Here is a 23,272-nt window from a genome sequence, read left to right on the forward strand (position 1 = left end):
GATGTCTAGAAAACCTGTGCAGAATTTGCAAACTTCATTCATACAAACTCTACCAGACCACCTGCTCTATCTACTGTATGTAGAGCAGGACATCAACTCATACTGGAGGATTATCAAGGGCATTTTTCAATTCTTTCACTTCTTCTCTTTCCCTCTCTCCCTTCAGGAGCCATTCAGAGTCTTTTGTCTCGTTTGGGGGTAATACTATGCACCTGCTTTTGGGGGCTAATTTGATGAAAAGGTTCATTCCACTGGATGACAGTCAGATATTAAATGTCATTCATAGCCGTCAGAGCAGACAATGGCCAGGATGACTTTGGTATCTCTTCCCTTTCAAGTCCAGCCCCCCTTCTCTTTCCTCTAAAGCCCCCTCCTCTCCCCTCTCCATCCCCCTACCACCCCCCCCCCCCCGACATCCTTTCAAATTTTCATACCCTTTACATCATATCCCTGAGTAAAAAGGTATTCGCTTCCAATATTCTTCATAAAGGGAGCCAAAACAATAATGCCTTGTATTGACTATTTGATCCAGTTAACGGTCCAGTGAATCACCGATCTTGGAAGTGGACACGTACGATCATATATACATGACAAATAATTTGTCTCGCCTATCCCGGTCAGGGTCTGCCTGCATTGACCAATTGATCCATTTGTCCAGTCATTACTCATTTTAATACCCATTGTCTGTCCAGTCATCCGTGACTTGGCGCACGTCATGGTCATTGTGTGTATCATTCGAGCTGGACGCTGCCTGTTTTTATTCCATTCCCTCCACATAGCGCTGTCTATCATTGGCTGCCTTTCCATTTGTGCACTGCAAGATCTTACTCTCTCATGATTTTCCTGATTCGCATGATGAAAGTGTAAAAGAAACACACACACACACACACACACACACACACACACACACATACACATAGACACACATACATGTACATTCTGTACTGTCTGTCACTTGCAGCCATGAAGACTAACTTACTGGGATATTTTAAATGTAGTCATGAACTGGTTAATTTTCAAGAGGGGGGGGGGGGGGGGTAGCCATTTGCTTCCTGCCGCAAACCTTAAAGTCATAATTTACCATTTGCAGATGAAACAAAAACCCAGCATTAGTGCTTTAAAATAGTTCCAAAATGTGAGTTTGGGATAGAAACAACCACTGTAAAAATATGAATCCATATAATCAATGTTAAGTATTGTTAAATACACAAAATGTGAACAATAGTTATAATAAAAATAGTGCCAGACTAAACTGTCTACAGTCATGGTTTCATGAGAAAAATACTGATATCTCTTTATATTGTAGGCTTTACTGCGAATATTTTATATGGTAGGATGTTTTGTGATACAACAGACCTACATATGTGCATCAAATGTGATATCTTGAAATCTTTTTAAATCACTGTTCCCAAAGGTGAACAGGACCTTTAATTTAATATCCATGATGGACTCTAATCAAAGAGTGAATAAGATAAAGTAAACCCCCTGATGATCTCATACCAATTCACTAACTGTAATATTCAAATACTCATCAAAACTGGTAAATACTAGATGGGTGTTTGATCAGAGAATATCCAAAGGTACAGGACTAATTGTGCATTCCACAAGAACATTATCCCATCTCCATTCCATATGCATGTTATTGCACATCTGTGTAGAAACAGTGCTCTTCTTTTTGATGTCGAAAGAGTCTTCCTCATTATTCCTTTCTATATCTGTGCAAACATGTATAAAGTGAATAGTTATTGTATAAAATACTGCTTGGACTACTTAGAGTGGACCTTGACACTAAACCGGATGAAAAGGTGCTAACGATCTGCAAGCATTTCCGAATGGTAGCCACATGTGATAAATGACCTTAAAAAGAGAAAAGAAATGCAGTCTCTTTTGGGGAATGATACAGATGATAACAAACAACAAAAACTACAACCAGCCTCCTGGAAGGTTTTCCCCAGGGTGTCATTCCGGAAGATTTCGAAGTAATCCAAACCCCTAAATCATTTTCAAAATAACATATCTTGATTCAATGTGATGGACTCTAATATCTCTCAATATTCCCCACCACCATGCCCCTCAAAGATCATTACAGCCGCACGTACAGGACAAAAGAGAGAAAAGAATAAATATATATACAGAGAGAAAGAAAGAGTAATTGTATAGCAAGAAGGCTGAAGGCAAAGACAGAGAGTGAAGGATAGATAATTGAAGAGATCGGCCCTTATCCGGAACTGAGACAGGGAGATAAAGTGGGAAAGACAAATATCATAAATTAAAAATATTCTGCATACACCATAATTATGATTTGTGATAATTCAATTTTCACAAAGTTCGTGAGACAATGAATACTTGTGAAGCTGAATCAAGACACATCAACTTATTCTCCCTGACAAATAAATGCTATGTTCACATTTATGCCTACACATTTAGTACTCGACAACATCAAAACATCTATGGCCATCACTATTGTTTTTGATCTGTATTAAAAAAGCACTCACGGAAAGTCTTGCAAATCCTGATCTGAGACAAATTATATTCCTAAGAGCTAATACATGTATATGAAGGGTTTGTTTGCAAAAACCGACAAGTCCATTTTTGAAGATTTTGAAGTACGATCTCTGTCATAAAGTACAAAATAATACCTTTTAAATGATATATCGCCCACTACATATAAAGGTATATTTTTGAAGTTATGGTCAAAAGAAGCAAAAATTTTCTTATTATTCTCTTTATTTTTCTTGACCTTTAATCGCAAATATCTCCATTTGGCAAATATGGACTTATCGGTTTTTGCAAACCAACTCTTCATATACTCTACACAGAAAAAGACTAAGTTCAAAGATAGCAAAAGAACAGAAGCAACCTATGGTTGGAGATCAGATATCAAGATACAATAAAGGAGAGAGAGAGAGAGAGGAGAGAGAGAAATATAGGGAGAGATATAACAATGAAGTTGGAATATTCTCCTCTCATAACGACCTCAAGTCTGCGTGCATGGGAGCCATCTGTTTTGTAGGTACCTGGGCCGACGAAGACGACGACAGAGCAAAGTGATAACTGACACGCCGGGGAAGCCTGGATATTACTCACTGTGATAGTCATCACCGTGGGTTACAGCCCCGTGCGTTTTAAGGTTATAGTACAGAATAGACCAATCCCCTATCCCTTCATCTCTTCTCCTCCTTCTAACCCAACCCCCCCCCCCCAATTTTCTTCGTCCTACATAAGTAGTTGGATGGATGCAGGTACATTCATGGTACACCACGTAACCCCCGAGATTCTTCGAAAGCTCACATGCTGAGCTGGGCTTGTCGAGAAAGGAGGACACGAAAAGTGGAGGAATCAAAAAGAAAGAAAGAAAAAAGAAAAAGAAGGGGGAGGAAAAAAAATGCACCCTGTGGCAAATTGGGATATGATTGAGAACCGATCAAGGAAATTACCTCACGGAGTCCCAGCGTTGTGTATGTTGGTGTGTTTGTGTGTGTGAGTGTGGGCTTCCATGTGTACATCCGTGCCCTGAATAATACACTGTAGTTGAGGAACACACCAAGTAGGCCTACTTACAAGAGGTAGGGGAAAAAATATACATACATATATATATATTTCATGAGATGGCAGATACAGTGTATTGATAAAGATTGAGATGCCGAAAGGCAATGAGTGAATTTGCAGACGATTGCAGCGACATGTGAACAATGGAGGGCGTTTTGCTTAAGTTTATTTTGATCCTGCTTCCAGGGCTTTTCGTTAAGCCACCCAAACCTCGATAAAGAGTCTGTCTTGTGCACAGTTTGACAGATATTCAAGACTCCCAGACTTTTTGCCTCGTCAAAGAAAGAAAAAAAAATGAATTTAAAGAGGACAAACAAAAACAAGGAGTGGGCAAGTTACACCCTGCAGGAAGAGATTAAGTTCTTAAAGAAGGACCTTGAAACGCAGGATTAGCATAACTACCAACAACCCTCAAATTTTTCCCACCGTGGCAAAAAATAACAGGAGACGTGTCACTCTCTCGGACACCACTCTTTGCTCCCAGGTTGATACTACTTCCATCAGGACTAATTGTGACCATTTGTTCCGGTCATTGGTGGGCCGGAACGCTTTTGACCCATTCTCATGCTAAGCTCATGCCGACTATCAACTCAACGTGCTCAAAAACAATGATGAGAGAACCTGCAGGACAAACGGTGACCCTAAAAGTTCTCACCTGGCCAGCTACGCTTCCTGCTTAAACTCAGCTATGAGATTCGGACGCTGACCAGTGACAAAATAGCCACAAATGTCCTTACCTACTAGATTCATATCATTATCATCATAATCATCATCATCAATATCATCATCATCATCGTCATCGTCATCATCGTCATCATCATCATAGTAACAACCTCAATACTTTCAAATCTGAACCGAAGACCAATCTTCCAGCAACTTTGTGAATGATGTGTGACACATTGTGGGAGCCAGGCATCTTCAAATGTTTCTACAGATAAATTGCACTATATACATGTACATGTACATGCTGTTTCATCATTATCATCATCATCATTATCCTCATCAACATCATCATCATCATAATCAGAACAGAGAGTAACCTCCTCTCCTGGTTGACGGATCTCAGCAAACACATTCTTTCATTTTGTACTCTAGTTTTACTGCAAGACTATCTGAAAATTTTCAGTGGTGCTGTAATTATTCTATGTAGGCTCTACCGGTATTCCATTTTCCATTGTTTTTAGAATGTTAATCTTTCAATCTCTATCATCTTCCCACATGGATATGTTCCAGACAAGAAAAAAAAAATACCACTGAAGCAACAAGTGCTTGTCCACAATATGCCCAACATGAAATACATCAGCAGGAGATACTAATGCCTCTCGTGAAAGTGCCAAAAATGGCCTGGATGCAAGACTAAGAAATTTTGCAGCAAATGAACTCAAAATGATAAACTCCAACTTCAACAACGATTCCCTTTCCATTTACAATAATGACGAGGCCTTCTTCAAACGTGAAGAGTTGCACAGGTATAGTACATCTCTGGATGTTTGTCACACTGTACGCTTCTGTTCAGGATCAGTGTGGTGATTTCGTCTCTGCATGCACAACGCTCTCTCTCTCTACTGCCCCTTTTTTAAATACAGGGACCTCTTTCCTGTGTTCCGCTTGTTGTTCCGTGCAGGTTGGTTGTTATTATTATTTTCTTCTTTTATTAATTGCTTACAAACTGAAAGGAAGGCTGGCTCATAAAGCAATTCTGACATCGGCAGATCCCGTGAGGTCGTCAACTCCACATCCTTCCAGAAATCAAACGTGGCCCACCCCTGGCAAAGGCAAAAATGTTCTTGCTCCCCCGAAAAGGTGGCTCCGGGCTGAAGAATTAGCATTGGAGAGGGTCGGAGGGTGTGGCAGGCAAGAAGTCCTGTGCCTATCAAAGATATTCATGTTGTCTTGAAACACTTTTTGCACTTTCGCAAATGAATCAACAAGGATGATTTCACAGGACATGAAACTCATGTAACATTTTGAATGCATAAAAGACATATCAGATGATGGGACATCGCTAGCCCACCTCTCGTCATTCCAATAGTACCTCGCCCATCGTTTCGGCAATCCCGACCCCCCCCCCCCCCACCCATCTCCGAAAACATTCTCCCCCACGTGCTACAATTTAAATACTCACTGTATGTTGTTGGTTCTTAGGGAGATCTCCAGGTCTCGAAGGTTCTGTGTTGAGGTGTCAAACATCTTCTTCCGCGTTCTCTGCGAAAACAAAGTAAAAGTACTCATAAATATAGAGGAAAGGGCATACTTAGCTATCTTATGGCATTCAAGTCTAATTATTCCACCACAGAACTGAGGTGTCCAGTAACATTGCTTTTTGTTTGTATGTTTGTTTGTTTTTCATGGATTTAGAGCCACAAGCTATGGATCAAAAGTGAAGGTATTAGTTGAACCATGCAGCCTACAGAGTGTTGTCCATATTTTGTAAATGATGGTATGTAATGATCACTATATAAGTATAGAAAGAACTTAATTTAAGCATAGAGAATGCTGTTTTTGTATCATCACATATCCCTCTTCCACCCCCACCCCAGAAAATGTTACTTTTTTGCATATATATATATATATATATATATATATATATATTTCTTCTTCATCATTTTATGAAAATAGCTCAAAAGTTATTCTCCAGGAATAAACTGACTGATTCCAAGCTACAGTCCCTCTAAACAAACAAACAAACATCAGCAACAACAACAAAAAGTAATGGACGATTCAGTTCAGGATGGTGTGTGTGGGAGAGGGAAAAACCCACTTAACCAATAAAGCTATTAAAATCAATGGTAAAAACAATATATCTGGCAAATGAACTTAATTAAAAAATGGTGCATGTTACAAAGAGAAATGTTAATATGCATGGCATCTACACAGGATAGGAGAGCAATGGCAGGTTAATGTACTTCATGTCAATCCCACGGGGGAGGCCCTAACAAATAACAGTGCAAACAGAAAAGTCACAGGTAGGGTATCCTATCCTTGGAAAAAAAAGGGGCGGGAATGATGTATTAATTATTCATTAGTATTCATTTGCATCACATTTACATTGAAAGAGGTAGGTGGGAAAGGTGAGGTAATGTAAACCTTGGAGGAAAATGTCAGCTTCCTCTATATCAGTGACATGCTAATAAAAATCCATGAGTTGTTCGTGAGTCTGTGGTCAGGTGATTTAAAGGGATGACACTATGTGCACAACAGAACCATTTCTGCAATGTATTGAAATCCATTGATTTTTTTTTTTTTTTTTACAGTCTAGTAACAAAACATTTTATTTAGATGCTCTGTCCACGTAAGTTTCTTATGCTGGAATTCACCTAGCATTCAGAGGTTACTTTCGTGCAGGGCAGTTTCTAGAAAGCTTTGTGGATATTATGGTAGTTTTTGTGAACAGAGCACCCACAGAATTTGAATACATTGCAGAAATGCTGTCGGGCTATGCATTGTCACGTTGATTCTGTCCACATGAAATGACAATATGTTTCCGTGAGCATTAATGAGCAGGTTTTGTTGATTGTTTGAACATTTATTGTTTTTTGTCTCATAAAGGTTTTATTCAGGTTTCTTTATCTCTGTTGATTTTTGGCAGATGGCCAAAAAAAGAACTGCAGATAATAGTAACTCCTCTCTCCAGTAAGCCCTGTCAGGCAAATGAATAAAATTATCTGCTCTCAAATTTTGCTTGCCCAACTCAAAAACTGCCTCCAAAACCATGGCAATTGATCATTCTTACAAGCAAACAAATAATTCGAGAATAAGAAAATATCTTTGAGCATGTCAGACCAGTGTACAGTTCACATTAATAGTAAAGGAGTGTGCCATGCATGCCCAGCATTGGGTGCAAGCATGCAGATATAGTACGGATGTCAATAATTAGTGTTTTGACAAGATTTGCCACATCAAAGCACACTTGGGCAGCCCAGGGAACTGTTAATTGCCTCTTCATACACGATTTTGTTTTGTTTTTTGACTGCTAGCAATAGCAAGTCATTCATTTCATGTTTGGCTTCCAAATGTAACAACCAAGGAACCTTACCTCTGAATTTACATTCACTCAGACTTCATTGCCCCAATGTCATAAGCAAGAGGAACTACTGGTGATCATTATGATATTACACTTGTTAAAAGTACGTGCAAACGCAGGAAATGTCAACAGGGATATAATTCTACATGTATATGTTGTGTGGAAATGTTACCATGCGGATTAATAATAACTAAAGTGAAAACATAACAAGTCTGGACTAGAGAGCCCATCAGCCCCAAAACTCTTACATGCAGACTTTGTCGTATATTGGGGGGGGGGGGGCTAAATTCATACACAGAAATCCGTCGACAGCAACATGACAGGAAGCGGTGTACAGTTAGCAGCACGCAAAGAAATCAGAGCCAAGTTTGGGCTCAGATTTGCAGCCAAACGACCAGAAGCCTGAAAAATTACACCACATCCTATAACTACAGATGCCGTCGTCGTTGTTGTCGTTGGCTTCACCGTTGGAAAGCGGCCAGCAGGTTGATGCGCATGCAAATCATAAGAGTGGGATGCACCTGTACAAGATCAGGCTGTGTTTTAACCTGCGCTATTGTATGTGTCGTCTGTTCAACAAGTCATTTTAATAACGTGCTTATACACTTGAAAATGTAGGGACGCTTCGCTGAATGAAATAGTGAACAAGATGACACTATATGTATGGATGTTATTTCCTGGCAGGCATTTTCTCCAAGAATATCATTCAAAGTACTTCGGAATTCTACAGAATATATATACACAAATATCACAGTTTCCTTAAGTTAGATGAGACCTAAAAATGTTCACCTATCAATCGAATCGTCTTTCCCCTCCTCCTACTTTCATCGCCTTCTCCGCCCCCCCCCCCATCCTATCCCCTCCTTCCTCCCCCTGCCCCCCCCCCCCCTTTGAATTTGAAATTCACTTCATATCAAAGTGAATACCAACATGTTCAATTTCTGGCCGAGTCATTTTCCCCAGATCCCAAAAAAGTCTATATACTTTGCTCTTCCTCACGACTATCATATTTTGAGCATACAGTTTGACATATCAAAGTACATTATATGATTATGCCAAGCTACAATTTTTTATTCCATTTTATTTATTTTTTTTTTTTTTGGGGGGGGGGGGTCCGAGATTCTGCACCATGGATAACACAAGGTGACAACACTGTGTGACTTCAAACAAGATGTGATAGAAACAAATATATATATATATTTTGTTTGTTTGTTTCATTTCCATCTGAGAAGATGGCTGGATAGCCCAGCTGTAATAGCTGGTCTTGCATGCGGTCCAGTCGGATGTAAGGTCGGACCACTTCACCGGGCTAAACACCCCGCTCTTTGGGATGAATAAATGAAGCGGGATCTTTTACATACATGAATTGTGACTCTCTCACACACAGGTCCTCCATTTTACGTAGTATCCGAGGGACAGAGTGTTTTGCCTCTTACTAGAGGGGATGGGTATACGATTACATACAACATTGCTCAGTGGGACCCGGGAATCGAACCGAGGTCCTTTGGATCGTGAGGCAGACACGCTACCGACTGAGCTAAGTCACCTCCCCAATGGAATGAAATAAAACGAAAATCACAATCACAACCACCCCCTCCCCCACCCCTCCCCTCTCCCTCCCTACTTGTACCAATCATGACATCAGTTCCACGAGATTTGTAGAGTTGAGGTCCGCAAATCCCTGAGGAGTCTGGGAGGACAGGAAATAACTGATAGTCTCCTTCGACAGGCTGTCTCGTGAAATAGACCTGACCGCACTTGTCAATTGCCCCAATTGCGCACTCGTTACAAGAACGAGGGAGGAGGTTATGAAGGGGGGCAAAAATCCTGGGGTCCATTCCATGAAAGTCTTAGGAGAGACTTTTCGCCCATAAGACACACTTATGAGAGACTTTATGAAAATGGATTTGAAAGTCTCACATAGCTACATTTGTATGAGCGACTTTGGCCATTCTGAGATTTATGTAAAGATTTTATGTGATGACCTCATGAAACGAACTCCTGAAGAGTGAAGGAAAAGGGCTGGTTTACCACCTTTTTTTAAGGTCTCTTTATCTCTACAGGATTGTTACTGACGATTTTCTGCCAAATTTCTAATGATCAATGGGGGTGGGAGGAGGGGGGGGGGGGGGAACTTTCCTGGTCATGTTAGAATGACAGTTTACCTAGGGTGGACAGCATAATAGTCTCTTCAATAGCTTGAAGCACAGGAAATGCATGCAAACCCAGAGAGAGGATGATTCGATCAAGACAGCACAAGACTTGCACAATGGACCATCAAGAGGTTCGTCAGCTTAAACCTACAAGTCTTGAATGGTGCTACAGTGTACAAGCAAGCCACAAGAGGGTAGCTCATTATTCTGGCTATAAAATACTTAGTAGAAGTTCTTCTCTTTTCTTTCATGAATGAATTACCATCTTGGGATATGCCTGCTGTCAAGTAGTAGGAGCATGCAGACTAAAACTATGTTATCCCTTCCCTCCCCCTCCCCCCCCCCCCCAAAGAAAAAGAATTGATGTCAGAGCTTGTTTTTCTCCTGAGCTACATTTGATACGAAACAATGACATGCTATAAAATAAAGCATACAAAGCCATGCTCCTCTTTCATTAATACCATAAGATGCAAAAAGCACATTTTCTGTTTATGCCATACAAGTAGTTCCCATTTCACCTTCTAGAATCCATCACAAAGAACCATGCATGTGCAGTGTACTGTTACATTTTCCAGACACGTGTGTTGCCCCACACATGTCAATATTCCTTGTTTTATTCAGATGCCTAGTTTACAAGATTTATCTCTTTTTTTTTTACTTGTAAATTTAACCTCTGGAACACAGCATTCTTTCATTTTGTGGATGAAACTCTCCTCCCGAAGCTCTCCCCATGGGCTCATCCTACAACTCCCACGGAACCACAAAACTCTACTCTGTGAGCGGTCAACACAACTCTCCTCTTTGAGCGGTCAACACGACTATTCTCCTTGAGCGGTCAACAAACTCCGGGCAGCAGCACGCGGGAGCAGCGCACATCTTCATATTGCCCAACCACAAGAACACGCAAGGAGAGTTCAGTGGCATCCCTCCTCCCGCAAAGCACTACCGCTGTTGAGCATGTTCCCATGGCAACGGCATGCATCCGGCCTCGTTTCCAGGGAGCCCTTCTCCCTGTCCGGGGCTGCCCCTAATTCCAGTGAACTTCTCCTACGATATATATTTCTACGTGAAAATTCCGCTGAAGTATTGTTCCCTGGATGATCATCCTACATTTATTTTGAGAATGATAATTTGATGATTCTAATCTTAGAATGCCTACTTTTTAAAATTGGAGGAAAATCCATCCAACAATACTGTCATCAGTGATTATTTTGTGAAATACAAAAGGTAAAAGTGTGAATATGTAATTATGAAAATGACGGTACTCATAATGAAAACACAATAACAGGGTTAGAGTAATCATCGCAATCATAACTACACGGATGGAAAGATAATTGTGATAAAGATAATGATTATCATGATGATAGATAACGAAACAACTATATTAACAGTGATAATGATAACAATAATAGAAATAGAATGGAAAGTTCTGTCTGTCCTACTCATGGATATGACTTATGCCTAATTTGAGACTTAACGTGCTCAGGCACTCAAACGCAACTTCCTATAAGGATTAGAACCAGCACTTGCTGTCGGGCGAAAGCTCGGTGGTCTAGTGGAGATGACGCCTGTCCGGTGATCAGGAGGTCGCAGGTTCGAATCCTGCTCGAGTATGTACGCCCATGATTTTTTTATCATGGCTACTACTAAAACACTGATCAATTCAGTGATTATTTACGTCGAAGTAGGGCAATTTGTCAATCAGTTGCAATGAAAACATCTCGACGGAAGAATTTCATGAATTTGAATAATAAAAGCAGCGCCCGCTGCATGCTATAAGGATTAGAACCAGCACTTGCTGTCGGGCGAAAGCTCGGTGGTCTAGTGGAGATGACGCCTGTCCGGTGATCAGGAGGTCGTAGGTTTGAATCCTGCTCGAGTATGTACGCCCATGATTTTTTTATCATGGCTACTACTAAAACACTGATCAATTCAGTGCTTATTTACGTCGAAGTAGGGCAATTTGTCAATCAGTTGCAACTTCCTATGTATTGTCACAAGCTCTCAGTTGCTTCCTCAACACTTGACAACTGTAAATTAGCCGGCCCACTCAGGCATAACAATGTTCCTCAGTCTAACAGGAAGGCCACAATGACACAATAGGGAATTACTGGGACTACAACATAGTCTCTATTAATCAGCATTAGTTTTCAGACATCCGTGCCAATTTTGGTAAAGAAAGCGCTCCAGTAGACATCATGCCAATTGGTGAATACAGGGAGTGAAGGTTAATGCGACAGGTTATATTTAATGCGTAAACGAAAGCATTCATCAAACACAGAGTTAGCTGTAGTTATTGAGCAGCAGGTGAGAGGGGGACTAGATGGGGGTATCAAGATATTAGGCATGCTTTGTTAAGCGGGTCATCAAGCAAATCTGGGAAATTTGAATATATCTTACCAATTATACATTACCACACAAGCCATCATTTTACAATTCGGGGTTTTTCCTGGTAGGGGTTGAGGGCGGGGCTGCTGCATGTTATATCAGTAGCTTGGACTTTGTGGCATAATACGATCCACAAGAACAGAGGTGGGAAGGGGGTGGGGGTGGGAAGGGGGTGGGGAGGGGGTGGGGGTGGGGAGGGGGTTGGGAAGGGAGAGTGGGGAGGGAGGGGAAGGTCAGGGTGCTGGTATAACTGGGAGGTGGCACGGGGATGGTACTGATATAAATTGAAGCGGTCTTCCCTGAGAAGTAATACCTTAAAACTACCGACCTTGGATGAGTTGCCAGGTTCCATCACTTTGCGAATCCGCGCAATGTATTGTTCTGGTGGAGCCTTCGCGCTCACTTTTTCCTGCGGATATGTAGAAGGGGAAAAAACACAAAAACAAAGGAGTGAAAGCACAGAATACAAGAAGGAAAATCATCATTGTTCATTACCAACAATAAGAGCCAAATCTTGGGTCAGATGCTGGCCCAGGAAAAGAAACACTTTGACTAGGAGGATTTATTACTATTTCCTGAATGAGAAACAATAGCAAAAACAAGACAGACTCATTGTAACATTCAACAATGTGTTAGCCTGCATGATATACCTTTATATAAATGTCTTTCTTGCCACATGTTGGCATCAATGAAAAAAAAAAAGACAGAACAAGGTAATAATGTGGCACTCACACATTACATTATGTACCACAATTTCAAATTGTCAACTTGTTAAGTAAAATCATAAACATAAATCTTTGCCTGTTATCTCATTCACAGATTTCTGTCTGAGGTGGGTGTGCACCACAATTTCAAAAGAGAATTTGGTATGAACTTGCTGGCAAACGCATAGGACAATGACTCGACCTTAGAACATATTAAAGACAGATTGCATATCACGGAAAAATGTGATATATACCACCACTTGCAATAAAAGGATATTTTCCCACAATATTTAATAGCAAGTTATAACTTTGAAAGGAAAATAATAACAAAACTTGGCTTAAGTTTTGACAGGAGAGCTCCAGCTCTAAATTCACTTGTTTCAGATATTTTGGCTTTTCTCTCATTAAAACCAAGTATAACCTCTTCTGTTATTCAGTGTGAAATGGACTTGCCTGTACACTAAAAACAAGTTCATAATGTCCATTCAACACATCAGTGAAGGCATTTAAAATGAGACTTTTGACTTTCAAGGTTCAATTCCAGGGCAACACTCAGCAGCGTTATCTTGAAACACAGAGTGATACGCTTAGGACAACCTCATAAAGGCAATGTCAATTGGGGGGGGGGGGGGGGGGGTGGTTTAACGCGTTCAGGAAGAGTCCCGAGTATATTATACTCGGGCAAGAGCGCCTATGGGAAATGCGTGTTGTAGCAAAATCAACCTGTCCTCAACGGGTTAAAGGGGAACTCCAGACCATTCAAAAGTTAGTCCGAAAAGAAGAATATAAATTTTACAAGCACATAAATGAAAACTTGATCAAAATGTGATAAAATTAGAGAAGTAATGAGATTCTGAAGTTTCGCTCTTTTTTTAAAAACAAAAACAGTTATTGAAGAGTCAATATGAATTGTATGCAAATTGTGAGCTGATGACATCACAGCCTCACAACTTGCCATACAGTTTGTATATAAAATCTTTTTTTATGTTGTTGTTGTTGTTCAAACACAATACAGTCGCAGTATCAAATCCTAGTATATCTGAGTGATCATTATTTTGAACTTATTCAGCCAGGAATAACATAATATGTTACAATTTACGGCAGAAAAATCGAATTTTTGTCATTTTTTGCATATGATCAACAGAAAATTGTGAGGTGACGACATCATAAGCTCACTCATTTGCATATTCATATCAACTGTTCATGAGATTTTTGCAAAAAATTAGCCAATCTTAAAAATTTCATAACTTCCTTACTTTTAATCTGATTCTGATCAAATTTTCACTGCTTTGCTCTTAACATTTTGCTCTCTCTTTTCAGACTATCTTGTAGCTGACCTAGCATTCCCATTTAAGTCAAATAGCCATTTGACAAAAGGTCTTTTTCTTTTATTATTATCATTATTAGATCTGGTGCCACATAACCCCGTCCGTAGAACTCTCAACGGCCGGAAGAGACGGGCCCTGATTGAAATAACAGCGATAGCGCGTCAAATTCGGAAATGGGGTAGGAAAAGTGAATAGCCCACTTTGGGAACTGCTTCCCCATCAAACAACAACAACAACAACAATAATAACATTACCAAGAGCACCAACAACAACAATAAACAACAGAATGGGTGGGTTTGGAGTGGAAATTTACTTTTGACATTCTCTTGACATGATAAAATGATGCATCCCCCAAAGGAATACTACCTACGGCATACATATATCTAGCGAGTCTATCTTTTTTGCGAATCGGGACTTCTCTATGATTTCGTGAGTGGTTAAATTTGTGATCATAGAGTACAGTACTGAATGATGTGCGCATCACATTCCTGTCGGGATCAGAGTCAATATTTTGTCTTTAAATTCACAAATTGCACCTGACTAATGAAATTCACAAAAATATAAACCTCAAGGTAATAGTTTTCATCACTTTGTCTCCCTCTGTACAAATGAAATTTGTACAATCGCAACTGCTGATCTACATTTTTAACAGACGTGCTGGAAAAAGGAGCCAGCAGGAATCAAATCTGCCATCTACTGCTTTCTGGGCAGCGACACTATTGTCAGGCTATCCCTGGTCACCGGCAGAGACACAATGATCTTGGAACAAATACTCAAGCTCTGATTCTATTCCCTCTGGTTCCTTTTTTCCAAATGTTTGTTAAAAAGGTTGATCAGGAGTTGAAATCTTACAATTTTCAGTTGTTCACAGGGAGACGAAATGAGGAATACTGATACCTCAACCAACAAGAGTGATTGTCACACAGAATGTCTACATTTCAGGTGGAGGATGTGTCTACAAGAATGTCAATATGGCTGATGTTTTCAAGCTCTACAGACGCTGCATCAGACACCGTGGAGGGCAAGGAGTTCAAAGCAGGTCGCTGATTTGTTTTGAAAAGTTTGCATTAAATTTCGCAAAAGAGGCTGCAACTTTAATTGATTATCAGGTGATGCAAATTACCCCTGCTGTGTTTCATTACAATACGAATAATGGGTGTAATCAAACTAAATTTAGCATTAACAAAAAAATGATAACAAATACTGGAGGGGAAATCGGGGGAGAGCGTTCGTCTAAATGCGTTGATCACGCAAAATCGGACGCGGGCGGCACAAGGCCAGCTCGAGGAAACGGAAAGTTTGCCAGTTATTTCTGGCATGATGGAGAGGGAAAGGGAAAGAGAGAGGGAAAAAAAAAGAAGACAAAAAAGAGGTCAAAGAAACAATTGGAGCTTGTATAAAGAGACACAAAGATACAGATGGACAACGTTTCCATGGCCAGTTCACTCTCACTTCCATCCTTCCTACGGATGCGCCCTACAGATTTTATTCATCATTCCCGACTCTTGCTCATTCCGAAACACTTAGCAGGTAGCCGTCAAGTTCATTCGTTCTTCCCACCATCCATGTTGCTCATTCATTCATTCATTCATCCATTCAAACACACACACACACACACACATACACACACACTTGTATCCTTTCATCCAGCATTAATTCACTACAATATTAACATTCTTGGAGGGTGTTACAGAAATGATGGACATGCACTTTTAGTAGTGAAAAACTGATAAATCAGGTACAAAAACATTTCTCAGCATTATTTTCACATGAATTCACAATTCATAAAACAAGCATGATGATCTGAGTTACCAATAACTAAATTCTCTCATCTCTCTCTCTCTTTCTTCCTCTTTTTGTTTGTCTGTCTGTCTGTCTTCTCTCTCTCAACATACACACACAGACACACAGCACAGACTCACAAACACACGGTGTCAAATGTCATAATGCACTAATCATGCCAGGTTACATGGTGGGGAGTTAAAACTGGCCGATTAGGACGGCTGATCCATTCTGCGCCACACGAGGGCTCCCTCCTCGCGGCTACCACATGACAAACATCACCTGATCATCAGTGATGGGACGACTGGATGACCTTGAGTCTTGGTTGTCGAGGTATCCTGTTTTCACATTCTCTTGCCGAAAAACACCATCACACTCCTCATTCATGTCATCCACACCACAGCTAAAACCCTTGCTGACATCTTTCCTCAAATGCCATCATATACAGTATCACAAAAAAAGGAAAAAGAAAAGTTGATTATGGTGTGAAACTTTTAACTCCTTGAGGACAGATTGATTTTGCTACAACACATATTGTGCCTCTGGTATTTGTTCCATTTTGTCTTAGTTATTTTTGTGTTATGTACTTGTAAATGCAGTAAGTATTTATGTAGAAATTCTTGAGTGGTCCACAATCTACAAGCATCACTTTTTAGTGGACCTATCAATTTTCTTTTTTCCCCTTTAAACATAACTTTGTATTTTCCGTTATGTATATATACACAATTTATCTTCATTAGATTGTTGACTATTGTACTTTGTAATGTATATACATGCTTTTGATTGAATTCCTGATTTACTTTGTGTTATGTTTTGTTGGAAGAAAAATGAGAATGAAATAAATGAATTTAATTTAATTCAATTGAATTTCCCATAGACACCTGCCCCAGTATACTCAGGACTCATCCTCAACGGGTTAATCTTAATAGACCTGGAATTTTGATACTTTGAAGGGGGATGCTACATGTATGAACTTCTGAAAGTCTACAGCCAACATTTGGACCATTACACGATCAAGGTAAAAACAGGTCAGACAACTCGCTGATGAAGGCTTTAGAGTTAACACATGAAAATTCTGGAGGTGTGTGTATGTGTGTACCGAGATCAAAAGTTTAAAGGGATGGTATAGTATTGGTAAAGGTGGGAATTCAGCTTCAGATATTTAGAAACCACTTCATAAAATGATGAAAAGCATACATTTCTATGCAAAATTCAAACTTTATTTGATGAAAATCAGTTCTAAATTGAGGATATAGAACAAAAACAAAGTAAAACAAAGAAATCCTGATAAAAGGTGGGCCCCATTTCTATTGGGATTGCTTTGTTTTGTATTTCTCCGGCATTTCATATACTGATTTTCATAAAATAAACTTCAAATTCCTCTTAGAATAATATGCTTTTTCATATTTCATGAGAGGTTTCTCATCATCTCAAAAAAATTCATCATAAAAAAACGGTGGACACCTCAAGCCACATCTCAAACGAAACTGTACCATCCCTCGCAGTACCATTACAGACAAGTTTCTACTCCTAAAAGACAAACAAACAACAAAGAAAGTTTGCTACAATTTCTAGAGCCAAATCATATTGCAAGTATGGCATCCTGGACTGTATGAGAGTGATCGAGGATTTCATTTCATAAATAGATTATTTTAATAGACATCTTATAAAGTAAGAACTACTTGTGACACTCCTGGTGCTGAACAATGGGATAGTGACTTTTTTCACAAGGGGCCTAGTACAATAGGCACTCACACTTTCACTTTTTACACTAGAGAAGTGTTTCTAGAAGCTATCAAATGGGACATTTAAGTTTGGAGGACATTGTGTTTGGCAGATCATCACCAACCACAATATTGCAGTAAAAAGCAGTTCTAGTCATCAAACAAAACAATGAAAGGACGGAAGAGTTCATTAGACTGTTGCTTTATGGCGTTGCTGACAAAACAAATCTAAGGTTATGACTACTGTTATCCATCTCAATTTAAAGTGAAAGCGTTTTCTAACCTGGGCAGTAAGAAGCTTAAAAATACTTCTTCTTTTGTCAGCTGAAACTGATATCCATCTTCCCTGTGCTCATTATCTGTAAAGGATCTTCACATGATAGACAAAGGAACTTAGACTGGGCTTTTTTACACGGTGAGAAGAATCCAATGGTGATGTATAACATCGGAATAAACACACTGATGATAGATGACCAATCACTGGCTGTCTTTAACATTAAAGGGATGGTACAGTATTGGTTGAGATAAGGATTGACCTTTTATAATTTTTTGCGAGAAACCACTTACGAAATGTTACAGAGCATACAATTCTAGGGGGAATTCAAAGTTTATTTGATGAAAAATGGTTTTGAATTGGCTGAGATATCCAATAACAAAGTAAAACAAAGAGATCCTATTAAAAGGTGGGTTCCACCTTTTATTAGGATCCTTCTGTTTTGGATGAATGAATAGTGCCCTGTCAGTAGACCAATTTCATCTGAGCCAATCAAAACGGCTCTGGACTTCTTGCAATTTACATTGTATGTACAATGTATTTGGTCAAGTTTCTTGGGATTGCTTTTCAGAGATTCATACAGCCACAATGAAGGATTGTATTGGCAACAAAATAAGTTTACAGAACATGGATAGACTACAAAAAAAAAGAACAAGATCAGCCATTAAGTTCGAGGAATTCCTCAGTTGTGTTAGACTGTTACATCTTACACTCCAAATGGTCCACACTGCAGTGAAATATTCAGTTTTATTCTGCTCCTTCCTTTACACTCCAGCGACCTCCATTTGAAATGATGTTACTGGCAACCTCGCCAGAACAAAAACAAGAATCTTTCTCAAACGAGGTAAACGATGTTTAGGGGGTGAAACAAAACACTTTCTATGAAATAATACATACACATACATTCCCACATTGTTTCACGCATCAAAATCTGGGGGGCTTTCAAGTCGTCGTCAGGGGACTCGATACTTGATACTTTCATCACTTGCGATCAATACAAGGGCTCAGCCTCTCGAGTTTGCACAGCAATATTACCTCTTCCAGTTTTACCCCCTCTCCCCTCCTCCACTACAAAGGCAAACACCCCAACACTCACACACACATACAGTACACGACCATGCAGCGTACCTGTACACTGAAGTGTTTCACACAAATTAAACCTCTTTAAATATCAGACAGAGGCTTCAACTTCATCACAACAGCTCTCCCCACATCAATAGGATGGCATTTTCACAATCATTAGGAGGCTTTTGTGTTCTGATGGCTACTGCCTTGAGGGTTTTCACTTAAATACTTTTGAACTCTGTCACAAGGTAATTTCTGAAAGATGAAGGCTGAGGCCATTTGTATTATTTGTCAGGTACAATTTCTCAAAGAACTTTTTGAACCTGTTTCTTCTGAAATATATGTATGGTATAACCCCAAAGATAGATTTGAAATACATCACCTAAAGCTCCGGTAAAGCAGGGGATTCGCAAACGAGGAAACTTTTGAGCTGATTCCAACTGTGGGGAGGACGAAGGGTGATTAAGGGGGTGGGGTGAGGGCATAAACTGCTCTGTGGTACATGACTGGAATCTAGACAGCAGACTTTGAATGTCTCCTCCCCCCCCCCCCTTTTCCCTCACCCCTCCCCTCCCTCCCCTCCCCCTTCACAACACACATGCAAAGGGGAAGGGGATGTCATGGACTAAAAATATGTGATTCAGTGGGATAGGATGGGGGTCCATGACTCATAAAAGTTACGTCCTTGTGACAAAACCCACAAGGAAAAGGGTTGGGTGCATGTATGGGTACGGTATCATGGAGACCTATTCCGTTGTCATAGCTTAAAAGTATAGTACCACAATATGTATCTTCCTTCTTCCTCTTTTCTCTATCTCTTCTTCCTGTTCATCTTGTCTCTTTCTATCTATCTACATGAGATGATCATTCATCCTGCTATCTATCTTCTCTATTTCCAGCCAGAAGTACAGTTGAACAAAACTGCACAAAAATTAAAGCTCAACTTCAATATCTACTGTATACTACTAGAGCATTACAATGTTGTCAAATTAATTTTTTTTCTCTCTCTCTTTGAATGAAATGTGAAATGGGGTTAAATGAACAGATTTATCCCACAACCTGTGAAAAACAACACCTGCTCAAATTATAGCGTCACACTTCAAGATGTGGGAACAAATCACACAATTTGCCTCATATAAATTGTCACTGGGGTGACCAGACCTTGTATAGATCTGAAATTCTAGTGAAAATCGCTCTTTTTGGATAAACAGTCAAATAATCAGTTAAAGAGAAATTCCAGTGCAGCTGAAATTTGTCTGAAAAGAAGGAGTAAAATTTTCTTAGCACAACAATGAAAATATGATCAAAATTGAATGAAAAAATAAGGATGTTATGTCAATTTAACAATCAATGGAAAAATGTGACGTGATGACATCATCAGCTCATTCATCTCCATATTCATATCAACTGTATAAGCTCTGTTCCGCAGAAATTAGTGAAACTTTACAATTTCATAACTTCCCCAATTATCATCTGATTTTGATCAAATTTTCACTGTCATACTCAGAAGATTTTACTCTTTCTTATCAGAATAATGTAAAACTGGACTGGAATTCTTGATGTCCTGTCCAAATCCAACTTTTCTTAACCAAAAAATAAAGCCATCGCAGCATGTCAAAGGAAAGGCAATCCCATTTGATATAGTGCTTTGTAGCTGCCATATTTTTTTCTCTCCTGAACATTTTGACATTTTTGAGATATGAGGTTTTGTTACCCCAACAATATATATCATTGCAATGACTGAAACAAATATTTTGTGTTGCCAGTAGAATCATACCTAAAGTAGTACAAAATAATGTTACAAATTACAATAATTGTTTGTATTTTTGTAATCAATTTTCCTTTTTTTCCCCTGTACAACCAGTGCTATAGCATACAGTTCAATATTAACCCTTAGGGTCCTCCGATTGCAAATTGACATACAAACTCCATAATACCCATTACTGTCTAATGTCCTAAGTACAGAATGGGTTACGAATGATTGAATACTTTAGTGGTAAACATATACAACCTTATTGTAGGTGTTAGAGGAAGAGAAATATTGTGCTCTTACCTGATCACAGATCAGGTCCCACTTTTTCTCGTCATTGTACTGGCGTAGCAGCTTGGCCTTCTCTGGTGGCAAATCCATTTGGGCCTGCATGAGGTGAAAAAAAATAAAAAGAGGAACTTCTTAAAAAAGACTGGTACTTGTCAATATCAGGGTAATGTACATGTTGTACCTTTGGTGGAAAATTGTTTCAGGTCACAAATCTGAACAATCCACGTTGCTTTGATGCAAGTTTAACGTGTCTACATCTACAGGCAACAATCTAGAAGCAATGAACATTTTAGATGTTGCCATGGTGATTGCAATATCATTGTATTTTCATTTTTTTTTCAATCTTAAAATTGTGCACATGGAATCAGGCAAAGTGAACAGCTCAAATTTGTTCTGTTGCAGACAAACATGACAAATTTTTGAGCAAAAGTGTGTCACATTTTATTCCACTGAAGAAGTTTGGCACTCACATCAAGAGCATTTGGCGTTGAGACTTAATGCTGCTTTGAAGAGAACATAAGTTACAGGTGTATCATTATCATTAACCTATGTGTGTTGCGGTTGAGTATGATACACCTATTACATGTATCTGCACATGTATAGCATCTTTCGATGGGCAACACACGTGCATGTAACCAATGCAACGCAGGACGATAAAATTAGCACATGGGACGCGATTGAGATCATTCAGGCTGGGATGAAATATTAGGAGGCTGTAAAGTGTGACACAACGGAAAAAATGTTAGGGTCAATCGCCACCTCGCTGCCGAGGTGACGTTGTTTGTCGTTTGCCACGCACGTCAATGCCACAAACGTGCGCTGGCATCTGCCTCGGACGTTCAACCGCAGGGTGGTGAATCACAGCGACGGCTGCGACTTTATCTGCGGGATCGTCGTCGTCGAGTGCTCACTCATCACGTCTCTGCCAAAAGCAGAGAGGGGAGCGAGACTCAACCTGTTAAACTTCCCCTGTATGAGACAGATATTGAGCGAGAGAGAGAGAGAACGGGAGACAAAGGGTCTTTAGTCATTGCTGTCGGTTTGACTGCAGCTGCGTGGAAAAAAGAAAGAAAGTCAGAACGCTTCCCTGGGAAGAGGGATAAGGGCAAGCAGTGTACACGTGAGGAGAATGCGCAGGGATTTTACGACTAGGGTTGCGTTGTGTTGTGCCAAAGGACACGTGCTAAGGCAGCGCAGCCGTCATACACTGTATTCTGGCAAGCGTTGCTCAGTTACAAATTTGAAAAGGCCTACATTAAGCAAACCAGCAGAAAAAGATAATGTATGTATTCAAGGTTAGAGACATGTCCTGTCCGTCATACCTTGACAACAATAAAACAAAATGAAAAGGAACATATTAAGGACATTTAAACAAGCTAAATGAACGCAAGACAGTTGTTTCCACATGACAAGAGTTACTTATACAGAGTTAGTTCAAAACCTATCATGGGTATTACAGGCAACTGCTTTAGAGAAATGTGCATACAGATAATCCATACGAGACTATCCAGTACAACTCATTATTGTTATTTCCTTTCTCCTATGTGGGAATGGATAGAAAGAACGAGAGAGAGGTATAATTAAGAGCGGTGACACACATTTATGGGCAATGCACACACATGTGGTTTGACAAGTAAGTATTTTGTGCCATTGCCTACATGATGACAGGTGTAATTAACCCCTGTATCACACATAGCAGCAGTGTACTACAGCAATACAGTGGCCCATAATTTTTTTTTTTTTTTTTTTTTTTTTTTGGGGGGGAGGGGGTAGGGCTTTTAAAAAATCATAGGCAGAACAACGCTCAAGGAGAGAGCGCAGTTCACTTTGAAACAATGATCCCAATAACTGCAGGTCAATTACCTCATTCACTGAATGAAAAGACAAAAGAAACAACCACAAAGGGAGAGAGAAAGAGTGTGATAAGGGTCACTGACCTCTAGGACCCACTTCCACTCCAGCCCACAAACTGACCCCAATGAGGACAGAGAATCAACAGGAGTGGGCAGTCAGGAAAAACAAACAAATCCTGGAAAAAGGTGGCATCCTGTAGAAATGGGCCCCTAACAAAAAAAAAAAAAGGGGGGGGGGGGGAGAGATTAATAAACAAAGTTTACCCACAGACCAAACATGGATGCTCTTGAGAATGCTGTAAAGAGAATCAATAAACAGCACCCAGCCTAAAGTATGGGTAGGAGTTAAAGGGATGATATCATTTTGGTTCAGATAGTTCGGGTTTA

At 39.8% G+C, this 23,272-nt stretch overlaps 1 protein-coding gene and 1 non-coding gene across 2 annotated transcripts in view; one reads left to right on the forward strand and one right to left on the reverse strand.

Annotated features, from left to right (window-relative positions):
- LOC139730155 (formin-like protein 2) overlaps positions 1-23,272 on the reverse strand; it is a 77,495-nt gene that overhangs the window by 45,216 nt on the left and 9,007 nt on the right. The window contains exons 2-4 of the mRNA XM_071641055.1: positions 21,045-21,128; positions 12,443-12,523; positions 5,675-5,754 (exon numbers count right to left, since the gene is read on the reverse strand). Coding sequence (XP_071497156.1) covers positions 5,675-5,754; positions 12,443-12,523; positions 21,045-21,128 — 245 coding nt within the window. The remainder of the gene's footprint in view (positions 1-5,674; positions 5,755-12,442; positions 12,524-21,044; positions 21,129-23,272) is intronic.
- On the forward strand, positions 11,268-11,340 carry Trnat-ggu (transfer RNA threonine (anticodon GGU)). The gene has a single exon. It is a non-coding gene; the product is annotated as a tRNA-Thr (tRNA).

Source organism: Diadema antillarum, unplaced genomic scaffold (assembly GCF_040938485.1).
Source record: "Diadema antillarum isolate AM-2024a unplaced genomic scaffold, OU_Dant_1.0 seq00000293_RagTag, whole genome shotgun sequence".
Lineage (NCBI taxonomy): Eukaryota > Metazoa > Echinodermata > Echinoidea > Diadematoida > Diadematidae > Diadema > Diadema antillarum.